General features: G+C 38.8%; 1 protein-coding gene across 3 annotated transcripts in view; it reads right to left on the bottom strand.

The window, feature by feature from the left end:
- LOC134794157 (protein TANC2) overlaps window positions 1-13,108 on the bottom strand; it is a 202,906-nt gene that overhangs the window by 5,870 nt on the left and 183,928 nt on the right. For all 3 annotated transcript variants that reach the window (XM_063765872.1, XM_063765870.1, XM_063765871.1), the window contains 4 exons: window positions 2,282-2,451; window positions 1,798-1,942; window positions 1,001-1,264; window positions 399-604 (listed from right to left, as the gene is read on the bottom strand). In XM_063765872.1, coding sequence (XP_063621942.1) covers window positions 399-604; window positions 1,001-1,264; window positions 1,798-1,942; window positions 2,282-2,451 — 785 coding nt within the window. The remainder of the gene's footprint in view (window positions 1-398; window positions 605-1,000; window positions 1,265-1,797; window positions 1,943-2,281; window positions 2,452-13,108) is intronic.

Raw genomic sequence — 13,108 nt, forward strand, 5'->3', positions numbered from 1 at the left:
TGTCCATTTCCGCTTGGGCAAAAATGCTTATTTACCACACAGCGAGCTGGTAAAGGCTCTCTTTATTTTTGTTGGAAGTTGCAATTTATCCACAAGAGTGGCAAAGTAATTTGATGCAAATTTTAAGTTATTTCCACGTGTTGGCTGATACAATTGAGTTTTAGAATTAATAATGATTTTGGTGAAATGTTTTGTATTTCACTCGGTGGCAAAGTTTGTCTAACCCTCGTGCTTTCTTGAACAGCATCGCATCTTCGCATTTCTCAAGTTTCTCAACCAATTCTCGTGAAATTTTGTAAGCGGGTTCGATAATTCGGTATTTATATGCATTTTTTTGGAAATACAACCCACAGAACCACTAGTAATTACAGTTTGGTAGGTTCTGATAAATTCCTTACCTGACAGAAATGATAAGCGACAACATGCGAGGCGAGATGGGTGCACATCCCAGCAGTCAACTCCTCGGGCAGGATCTCTCGGATGTCGGACTGCTCTCGCAACTCTTCGTAGTCGTGATTTCGTTTCCTGCCGAAGCAGGAGTACTGCACCAGTTGGAGAATTAGGGCAGTTTTGCCGGTGCCTGGGCCGCCGGCGATGAGGATACCTGGAATTATGTCAAAGTTAGTACTGTGTAGAAAGAACTTTACGAAATGTAGGTAAAAATGAAATTTACTAATAAAATGTTAAATTTAGAGTAATTGCATTCAGTTTTTATTAAGATAACTCGAGATTATTCGATATTTACTTCTATAAAAGCACACAAAAGAATTCAAGCCTTTCGGGTTCCGGTTAGATACAAAAAGAGTGTCAAAAGTTATGTTGCTTTTGACCCAAATTACTTATTAAAGGGTTAATTTTACAAGTTCTACCAATATTAGTAACAGTCAACGAAACGAAAAAAAATATGCAGAGGTACTAAGCTAATAGTTTTGGCTGACTGTACATAATATCATATTTACCTACCTACAGATACAGATATGAAGTAAAAAGTTGTAATTACCCGAAGAACTAGACTCCAAAGCCTTCTCCATATCTTTCATCAGCCATTGCCTTCCCGAAAAACATCCCTGATTATCCGTCGAAGGCACTTCGAAGAACAGGGGTCGTAGCGTCAGCTGAGGCGAAGGATGGACCTTCTTCAGCTCAGAGGTCGATGATTGCTTGCTGCTGACTCTGGCGGAGCGTCGGGCGGCGGTTTTTCGGTTCTTGAAAAACCCGCTGGACATCCGCGTCAGCTCTTCTGATCTGCTACCGTTTTGTAGTGCTGGAATAATTTAGTTCAGATTTTAGGACTGAATTTTGCCGACAATAATTATCTATCTAGAAAAATTTTGGTACGTTTATAAATAACCATCCTGGGTGCGTAGCCAACATGTCAGTCATTACGCTTCGCAGCAAACGAAACGCATTCACTGTCACTGTTACACTAATACGGAAGAGTGATAAAGAGATGACTAATGCGCGTTACGGAGCGTTAACGATTGGCAAGTTGGCTAAGCACCCTGGTAGTAAGGAGGACTGTTCGAAATTCTCAATGGTGATTTGACCAATACTTATTTGTTTGATAAATTGACCTTTCGAAACTTTTTGTTGTCGAAATGTTGTTCCTGTGTCCATCATCCGATCAGCTCGATGGTACCATGATATTACATTGTCACCCAATCAACATAGTTATGTATTTATGTGAAGTTTCAGCTCAATCGAATAATGGGAAATGGGTCTAATTTAGCTTTCAAGACTTCATCTGAACAAACACACATAGGTACATAAGTTAATAAAAGCTTGTAAAAAACTTACTGTTAACCGAGTGTCGCCTGCTGCCTGGGCTGGAGGACGAACAATTGCTGGCAGCCGACAGTGACATCGAAGCCAGGGAGCCCAGGGAATCTCGGCCGAGCGGCGTCGCCGCTTCTACCTCCGATGAACCGGTCAACGTTGACACCTGGACAGAAAACGGTTGGGATTAAAAGAAGCGGAGATTGGACAGAGTTCTGAATTGGAGATGGACATCTGTTGGATAGCATTGGAGATAAAGTTATTTTATTAAATCGTAACGAAACGGGCAATCCAGAAAAGTAAGAGAAATTTTGTAAACCAAAAGATTCTGAAACCTTGAATGTCGAAACAGAACGGTGTTCAATCCGACAGACCCCCTTTGGTATATGGGCAGCTACATGCTCTGTGAGGGTGCAAGATCTATCCTACCGGTTGGCTAAGTTGGCTTTGAATAGTTTTAAGATTTTGCTTCTAAATCCTTTAATTTGACTGAAGGACGACTTACCGGGCTGGTGTTATGCGACAGCGAATGCGCGTCAAGCGATGCGAGTGACGTGCAACTATCGCGAGCCTTGTTGCGCGATCGCCGCTCGCCCAGCAGCAGACCCAGGCGCATGTATAGATCATTCTGACGCCGCGACTCGAAGCCTTGCTTTATGTGGCCGCCTTCGTCATCTGGAGAGGAAACACATTTTATTAGACTCTGATTAAAGGATCTGAAGGAGAGAAACAACGTGCAAGGTAAAACAAACCAAACAAAAATCGAGGCAACAAAAAAAAACAGTAAAAACGTAACAAAAACTATTTACAAACTAATGTGTGAAAACACCACTTTTACAGCTTTTGAACTATATGGGGTGGGGGCGTTTTCGATAACAAAAAAAAAATGTTTACATTCCTATTAGTATATACAGATATACTAATAGGCCTAAATGAACATAACTGTAATAGGAATATAGGAATTAATTGTCTCCACAACGCAATGAGATAAGCACGTGTGTTAAAAACAATGTAAATTGCATAATGCTTTTAAAATGCAGAACAATGTTGTGAAACAAAAACAAAAGTGCCCAACTGTGAAAACATGCCAGTATATTCACAAGAATCACAAGCTTCGGATTAAACTGATATACTAAACATCTTCATGCATATATGTACATTGTACCTACGTTTGTATACCTATACAATCGTGGTTTGTAAACAAAACAATAGCCGTATAAATGTTTATCATTATCATCTTTAAAGAAAACTGTTAAACATTTCCTGGGATTCTTACGTCCAAACAATGCGGTGATCCCATATTTGGTATCATATTTTCTAATCACCCGAGTGATATGTGATTCGTATTAAATTAAGCATTGTGTTGGATTTCGCAAGACAGGAAGATAATTTTTTGTTAATTTCATTAAAGTATTGTGGATTTCTGTTCCCACAGAACTTTGTGGAAATTCTTGGCATTCGCTGATCCGTGGATTGGTTTTCTTGTGATAATTTCAATTAAGCTGTCAATAAAGCAAAACAAAGCATCCCTTCTGGTTTTATGTAAATAGCTTAAAATTTGCCAAAGGTAGATTAATTGAGTACCTACATGTTTAAATAATTTTCCCACTCATAATAGTCATAATACAAACTTGGACCTATAATGAGTTTACGGTCATTCACGGGTACGTTGTTTTCGTGTTATTGATTTACCCGTAGGTATTTTACCAGTGTTTGTTTACCTTGCTTAGCATGGATTGTTCTGAATCATTACGAAATAACTGTAGCTTTAATTCTATCGTCGCAACCCTTTTTTTGTTCGAATAATTAGTCGCATAACTTCACATCTAAAAAGATAGCGAGCTACGTCACAAAACCGCCGGATCAGGTGCGGATCGAATGACGGCAATCCGATCCAAGGATCCTCAGGAAGGCTGCTGCGGTGGCGTGTAACCCACACTGCGGAAGCGCGTGGGATATAGCTACCATTTTACATGTACGAGTGGACTTTTGTTTTCTATCGTGTTATCACTTTTGGACTTATAGGTACCGTCGATACACGTTCATTCTATAAGACATCAAACATTTTTAGATTTAATATACCTAGTTTTAATAAAGTTTTATTTTAGATTTATTTACCTAGTCTTATTTTAATTTTAGATTAGTTTTTTTCAAGATGTACCTTTACTTTTCCAATAAATACAGCCAAGTTTTAAAAGTTAGACATCAAATATCCTGCTAAGACAAACGTAAAACATTGAAGACAAAAAATTCGATATCATACCGAAATTAAAATATCTAGTCGGTTCTACGTAGTACGTAGGTAACCCTTTTATGCTCAAGTACTTTATGTGATTACAAATTGTACCCTGATTAAGTAAAATGGATAAAGGATATTGATTACCTAGTTTAGTTGGCACACGCCAGCAGAAATTCTCAAGTAGGTAATTCTCAAATTGTAAGAACGGCACAAGAATTGTATATTACTCTTGCTTTGAAATAAGATTGAAAATGTAAAAAGAATGGAGAAGTGTCAGCACTACATCAAAGTACTCGCCGCTTCTGCTAATCAGAATATCTATTGTTACTGTTCACCGAAATGGTAAACAAATAAACATCAATGCTTCACGGAAACAATCCGAGATCCCTGAGAATCGCTGCAGTGTACAATGTTACCTGATAAAGGAATCAAGTTGCTAGGCTTAAGTTTCAGCGGTCTTCTTGTTAGCTTAAGCTTAAGAAGCACTGCTTCAAAGCTGCATCAGTAACAAAATAGGTACAGTCAGAATTAAATAGATATTGCCACCTAAAATGGCTATGTCGGGACACGGACTTATTTTTACAGACAAAAGGTGTGTTACAATATCTATGTATATAGGTATTTGGCCTTATTGATTTAACGCTGACTGTACGTGACTATTGCAAACCTGGAAAAAATACTGTGACAGTGAGTGATGTCCCATTTTTGCAAAAGCTTAAGTATTTCTAACAAGATGGGTGGTATTACAATGAAACTAAAAACGTAACAAGAGAAACTTGTCTTAATCCACTTTTAAATACTTCGCGTGCTTTTGCATTCATTACAATAATACATAATATAATACATTGTGTACACAAACACAGTAATCAACAACATGACAACAACTTCTTTGGATAACTAGTATTTATAATTTACGCAAATGAAATTCTTACCCATGTATGAAACTTTGTAAACTTAATTGCGACCCTTTTACGCTACAATATAACTTATAGCCAATAAGGCTCTAATTACCATAGAGATGCAATTGGAAATCGTCCTTACGGACAATCAGCAGGGTACCTTTTGTCTGCAAACATCACATTAATTAGAGTCAAGTCATAGCGCCATAATAATATGGTTTTAGATTACCATAGAAATGCGATGGCGGCAAACTATTGCTAGGTAAGTATAGTATGTATAATAGTGCAGCAATGGGCGGTGCTGTGGTTTATTAGATCCTTGAGCTCATATCATAAGAGATAATCAAGTAATGGATATGGCATACAGGTTTTCTATTTATACAGGATAATTTTCTTATGTTTAACCAAACTCTGAGGGGAGAATATGTCAGTCGTACTTAACAACTTTTATTATTGAGCCAACCCTGTATCACAAAAAAATCTGCTGTTCCATAGAAAACATTGAGGTGAAAAAGGTATGAGACAGCAGACATTTTTTTTGCGTTTTTGGGGTTGGCGCCATAAATTAAAGTTGTTCAGTATGACAGTCCTATAGTTAAGTCCAAGTCATATCAGTATTTTCCGCTTCTATCGCTTCTATTTTTAGTATGGACAAATGAGTCCTTTCAATTCATAAGGTTAACCTACTCATTTTTGAATAATTTAATGAAACAGAAAATGTTACTTGTTCTCTCGTTCTTTACGATTTACTAAATTATTGTAGGTTTAGCCATAGCAAGGAAATATTTTAGTTAAGTTAGACATTTTTTTAATTAACACGATACGATCTTTGTATCCTCCCATACATCCAATGTAATCTTTCCATACATCGATTTGAGCAATCTTCGCATTATAATCTCTTCCAGCGAACTATACTCAGTCTGGATACACGGGAACGAGTCTAGAAAAACTGTCGTCTCCCACGCCACCAGTGTCATTGCCATCTGGAACGGTCACGCCATTTTCAACCTTCATCCAACGTAATAAGACATCGAAAATCGTCCTGGTATAATATTCTTACTGGTGTTCAAACGCAGACGATCGTAAGGTTCAGATAAACCAGTGTAAATGATGAGCTTCGGATCCGTAATAACTATAGTGTATTAGAAGTTCTCGTTATATTGGAAACTCTGTGGGCCGTTCAATCGGCAAGCGTTTGGAATGAACATTCATGGTGATTATGAGAACAATCAAGACAATTCTACAATTGAATACGTACTCTGTTACTCCTACTATAAGGTATAATGTTGTGTGTATGTAGTTAATGGTTAAGAGTGTCATACCCACTTGTAATACAGGTGATATTGCAATGTTGTATCAAGTTTAAAATTCTCATTCCTGAAATGTTTTTCTTCGGACATCTCTGAAATGTTCTGAAGCCTTTCTTCAAGTATGATACCCGTTTTAAAGCGTTATTATAATAATGAGTAATTGCTCAGTTGTTAAAGTAATTGAAGAATATAAAAATATAAAATACTTACCTTGACTTTATTGTACGGTTAGGGGCAAAATCTTGCGGTTGTTTTACTAAGTCGTCTTGAAATGTTTTAACACTTCAATAGCCAAATATTTTTTTGTAAGGGCTTTGTTTAGTTTAGGTGTAGGTATATTTTATTAAAAGGCCTTCAATTATAAAAAAGTGGGTTTATGAAACGAACTGTGAGCGGGTTGATAAAAACATCAGACGATTGTTTTAATGCCTAATTATGTACCTGCTTTATCTACACACATATTATAAGCTCTCTACGATGTGTTCAGGAACCGCATGTTACGACCGCCATTGCAACATTTGATCATTACTTTGCCAAACTACCTATAGTAACACGGACACAGGAATTTAATAAATTAAACAATATGTTTAGAAGTGATGTTAAAATTGTTAATGTCACATTATGTTGCTTGTAACTTTCTACACGCGCTTGTAAATAATTCTTAAACATTACAAGACTAATTTATTATAAAGTTTCAACTAATACTTCATATTTGTGTAGATTAGTCTCTGCGCGGGAAACCCCGCAGGATGTTGTAAGCGTCAAAAAGAAACATTACTCTATGGCACAGTAATGTGTCAAAGGATTATGATGGAAAAACTCATTAATTGTTTGTAACATGAGAAAAGGTGAATAATTTTACTATTTAAATCATAAATTATTGTACATACTTACTGGAAACGTGCGTGGGATGAAATAAAAGTATTTTCACCATATAAGCTCGTTTAGACTCTCTTTATTCTTTAAAGACTGTTGAGAAAGTTGTATTTTATCCACAAGAGTAGCAATTAGTTAGCAGTATTTCCAAATTTTGAGTTGCTTCCGCTTGCTAGCTAGCAGAATTTACTTTAAAGTGATTATTTTGAATGATACATATTGGTGGAGAAAATTTTTTTGTTTAACTTGGTAGCAAAGTTGCCTTGAACCCTACCCACGTTCAAGATTCCACTTAGGAACAAATATTTGAAAAGCTAGGTGAACACAGAAATAAATGCCCTTACCAAGTTAGAGTCTGTGCGGAAAGAGAAGAGTCGTGGAATGTATGGGGCCCAGTACATTCCACGACTCTTCTCTTTCCGAACAGACCCTACCAGGATTCGAACCGGACCCTGCTTCGGTGGCAGCCTACCGATTAGGCTATGAGGCCGACGTATGTGTAGGCACAAGTGTTAATAATTTACAAGTAGATATATTATATCTTGTATATTAAATTAATCTTCTTCCTCCTTCTTCCTCGCGTTATCCCGGCATTTTGCCACTGCTCATGGGAGCCTGGGGTCCGCTTGACAGTAATCCCAAGAATTGACGTAGGCACTAGTTTTTACGAAAGCGACTGCCACCTGACCTTCCAACCCAGAGGGGACACTAGGCATTATTGGGATTAGTCCGGTTTCCTCACGATGTTTTCCTTCACCGAAAAGCGACTGGTATTTATCAAATGATATTTCGTACATAAGTTCCGAAAAACTCATTGGTACCAGTCGGGGTTTGAACCTGCGACCTCCGGATTGCAAGTCGCACGCTCTTACCGCTAGGCCACCAGCGCTTAAAAATATGTATCTTAATAACATAAAGTATTATTATAAATATCTTGTATATTCATATACCTACGTAACCACCTACTTACGTGCAGATAAACAGCTTATCTTAAAGCGCTCTTAGAGTCAATTATCAGATTATCACATACTAATAATATGCCACATAAGTTGTCTTAAGTAATGTCTGCACACCTACATTTAAAGAACGGAGACTATGTTAGGTACGGTCACCTACAATAATATGTTACTCTTCGAAGGCCGCAAAAATATGTGACACGCTCTTATGGCTCTACAAATAAGATCGTGTCAGATATTTTTGCGGCCTTCATTGTGTAACATATTAATTGCAGGTGACTGTACATGTAAATGCCATGACGATTAGGTATACGAGGATATACATTAAGACAAGAAAGATCAGAGCTTGGTATTTGTGTAAGTACAAAATGTAAATTTCCATCAGAGACAGGGTCCTTATGTACATGGAGTATAAGGACCCTTAAGAGCGCTATTACATTTCGGCGTTGAGCGAGTTTAGGTATTTTACGCGCTGCGGCAGGCCGTGCGAGCTCAGTACGCCGATCCCTTCTACCACACTCGCACTACAATGATGGATTAAACATTCTTGATCCTTCGCGAAGCATATTGAAATCAACCATAACAACACTAACTGTACTTAACTTTTAAAGTTCTAAAACTGTTATTTGGTAAGTACGAAAATACTAAATGCTGTGCAAATGTACATAGGGGCTGTTCATAAATTACGTCATCTATTTTTGACGATTTTTGACCCCCCCTCCACCCCTCAAATCATCCAAAAATCAAGCTTCGGATGAATCTGTTTCCTCCTACGTCATGTTACCATCATCCGATGTCGAGACCCCCCCCCACTCCTCCCATTTGAAACGACGTAATTTATGAATAGCCCCATACTTGTACTTATGAAGGTATATTACTCGAAAGAAATTATAGGTACCTACTCGCTTATTTACATGTTTCGTCATTGCATTTGGTACCTATAGGTTGTAAAGTTTGTATCAACGAGGGTTTAAAAACGAACTGGTACTGAGGATCTGATGATGATTAAGGTGGTCACGGATACCAATCAACCATGTAGTAACATGATTAGGCTCGTTTGATTTGTCTCAACAAGATCTTTGACACTGAAGATACACAGGGTCTGATGATGGAGCTGGAAGGTGGCCACGGGTACCAGTCTATCATGTAACTAAACAACTTCGTGTTTGGGCTCGTTTGATTCGTCTCAACAAGATCTTTGACACAAGACAGTACTCAGGGTCTGATGATGGAGCTGGAAGGTACCATTACCAATCAACCATGCAACTAAACCACATCTTGTTTAGGATCGTTTGATTCGTCTCAACAAGATCTTTGACACTAGGTGATACTCAGAGTCTGATGATGGAGCTGGAAGGTGGTCACCGGTACCAATCAACCGTGCAACTAAACCACTTCGTGTTTAGGCTCGTTTTATTCGTTTCAACAAGATCTTTGACACAAGATAGTACTCAAGGTCTGATGTTGGAGCCGGAAGGTGGTCACCGGTACCAATCAACCATGCAACTAAACCATTTCGTGTTTAGGCACGTTTTATTCATCTCAACAAGATCTTTGACACAAGGTAGTACTCAGGGTCTGATGATGGAGCGCGAAGGTGGCGACGGGTACCTGTCTATCATCATCAGCTCCATCATCAGACCCTGAGTAGTACCTTGTGTCAAACATCTTATTGCGACGAATCAAACGAGCCCAAACACGAAGTGGTTCAGTTACATGGTAGACTGGTACCCGTGGCCACAGTCCAGCTCCATCATCAGACCCTGAGTACTAACTTGTGTCAAAGATCTTGTTGCGACGAATCGAACGAAGCCAAACACGAAGTGGTTTAGTTGCATGGTTGATTGGTACCCGTGACCACCTTCCGGATCCATCATCAGACCCTCAGTACTACCTTGTGTCAAAGATCTTGTTGCGACAAATCAAACGAGCCCAAACACGAAGTGGTTCAGTTACATGGTAGACTGGTACCCGTGGCCACAGTCCAGCTCCATCATCAGACCCTGAGTACTAACTTGTGTCAAAGATCTTGTTGGGACGAATCAAACGAGCCTAAACACGAAGTGGTTTAGTTGCATGGTTGATTGGTACCGGTGACCACCTTCCGGCTCCAACATCAGACCCTGAGTACTATCTTGTGTCAAAGATCTTATAGAAACGAATAAAACCAACCTAAACACGAAGTGGTTTAGTGGCATGGTTGATTGGTACCGGTGACCACCTGCCGGCTCCATCATCAGACCCTAAGTACTATCTTGTGTCAAAGATCTTGTTGAGACGAATCAAACGAGCCTAAACACGAAGTGGTTTAGTTGCATGGTTGATTGGTACCGGTGACCACCTTCCGGCTCCATCATCAGACCCTGAGTATTATCTTGTGCCAAAGATCTTGTTGAGACGAATCAAACGAGCCCAAACACGAAGTGGTTTAGTTGCATGGTTGATTGGTACCGGTGACCACCTTCCGGCTCCATCATCAGACCCTGAGTACTATCTTAAGTCAAAGATCTTGTTGAGACGAATAAAACGAGCCTAAACACGAAGTGGTTTAGTTGCATTGTTGATTGATACTGGTGACCACCTTCCGGCTCCATCATCAGACCCTGAGTACTATCTTAAGTCAAAGATCTTGTTGAGCCGAATCAAACGAGCCCAAACACGAAGTGGTTTAGTTGCATGGTTGATTGGTACCGGTGACCACCTTCCGGCTCCATCATCAGACCCTGAGTACTATCTTGTGTCAAAGATCTTGTTGAGATGAATAAAACGAGCCTAAACACGAAGTGGTTTAGTTGCATGGTTGATTGATACCGGTGACCACCTTCCGGCTCCATCATCAGACCCTGAGTCAAACTATCTTGAGTCAAATAAATACATATAGAATGTCAGGTCGTTTCAAATATTTTTAATCCTGTCCGGTAGTTTATTAAATTGTACCATTATAAATTATAATACTATAAAAACGGTGCTAGGATCAAAGTCTCTCGTTGCGGTTTACACGCACACAGTATAGCGTTTTACACGGCGCCCGCCGCACACAATGATAAAAAACCTCGTCGTCGCCGTTGAAAATGTGCGGAGCCGACCGACACACGTCCTGCCTCTACAAGCTCTGCCGCGGCACTGAGCTGGCGCAGCGCGCGTCATCGGTAATATAGAGTAGTTTTCAAAAAATTGCCAAAAAATTATAGTAGAATTTCATAAACACTAATGTATACCAACAGTATAAGCAAACGTTGCAGATTGCTTGAGTATGAAAATGACTTCGATATTAAGTAGATTTTCGTAGGAATTGACACTTGTTTCGGAGAGAAAATCGAGTTCGTTTTACTTTGATTTTCTCTTTCTCAAAGGTATGTAGGAAAAATATAGTTTGATATGCCTAAAGTACAGGGTATTAGTAATACAAAATAGCCAGGTTTAGCAGAGTAAAATTCTCAACATTTCCAAATAAGAGCTCGCCATTCAGTGCTTCACGGGGTTTTTCGGAAACGACCATCAGAAAAAAAATCATTACTAATTTAATAAGTCCTTTTTCTAATATTTACAACGATATTTATAAAGATAAGAAGACGCTTTTACTGGAACACGTACTCATTGTTTCTAATAATGAGCGCAAAGTCCTGAATTTCGTCGACTAGTATCATCAATTTTGCATTATTTCGACTTTTCTTGTAAGAGCGCTCTTAAGGCATGGGAAGCCACATTTTCTATTCTAATTTATTTTCTTTATGGATTTTCAGATTTACTTGCGGATTTCTGTTAGGAATTTGTGATACTTTAGAAATATATTATTTTTAAAAGCGCATGAACATTAAACATTCGCGAGAATTGACTGTGTAACAGTCAAGCTGCGGTCGCTCCAGCAATAGAATTTCATACAACATTGCCGGCCTAATCGTAAATATATCTTCAAATCATTTTAACACTCAGCACTCGCACGTCGTAATCATGATGTCAAAATCAATGATTCACTTGTCGCATCGCACGATTTGTGGGTCAGCAAAAAACAAGATAATGCTTCGCCTCACGTCTAGCAGAAGCCATCACGATTTTACAGTAAAGGCTGCCAGTATTTTAACCCTGTGATGCCTTTATAAAAAGTTTGGGATGTTGGTTATACATACATACAAAATAACATAATTTTAAGAGTCACAGGAACCGCCGCCAAAAGTCGCTCCCGGACAATCGAAGTTACGCTCCCATTTTTAAACAACACGCTGAAATTACATAAAACTTGGCAGGCGCATTAAGATGTGGCACAACATTTTTGAAACTTCTTTTTAAAAACCAATTAATGTCAATAATAGCATATTTTTTGTTATTTTAGGAATCATTAAAAAACGATTTTGCACAAAAATGGATATGCCACAAACGTACCTATTCTCAGCCGACGGTATATCGAAAGTTAAACTACTGCCAAAATTCTCTGCACTGTAGCCGTGTAGCGCGCTCAACTCAAGTTAATTGTTTCCGACGTGGGCGTTAGTGGTTATTATTTACGATACGACGGTTTTACTGTCCGTCTGTCTTTACCGACGTGTCTCCTAAATGCCGGGGTTGGGTAATACTGGTTGTTAACCTGTGTCTTGTTCTTAATCAGTTGTTTAACTACGTGTTATTTTAAAGTTTTATGTATCTATAATTTACAGACGATTAAGATTACATCAAAAATTTGTTAAAGATGCGACATGGATCGGATAGGTATGCCAGTGTCAAAAGTGATGTTTCTTCAAAGAAAAACGTCACTTTTCATATCACCTTATCATAAAATAAAAAGCTCAAGGACGGAGGGGTGAGACCCATTGCGGTGGGGTCAACTTTACGACGTCTGGCTTCAAAAATTGCGGTTAGACACATTAGATCAAAATTACAATCCCTTTTTGAACCAATACAGCTAGGTTTCGGCACGAAAGGTGGGTGCGAGGCAGCCGTCCATGCCCTAAGGACCTACCTTTCACTCGATGATTGCGAAATTGTTGTCAAAATTGACGTTAAAAATGCTTTTAATTCGGTTAGTAGAGACACCTTGCTGACAGAAGTTAAGGACAA

The sequence above is a fragment of the Cydia splendana genome, chromosome 10, assembly GCF_910591565.1.
Source record: "Cydia splendana chromosome 10, ilCydSple1.2, whole genome shotgun sequence".
Classification (NCBI taxonomy): domain Eukaryota; kingdom Metazoa; phylum Arthropoda; class Insecta; order Lepidoptera; family Tortricidae; genus Cydia; species Cydia splendana.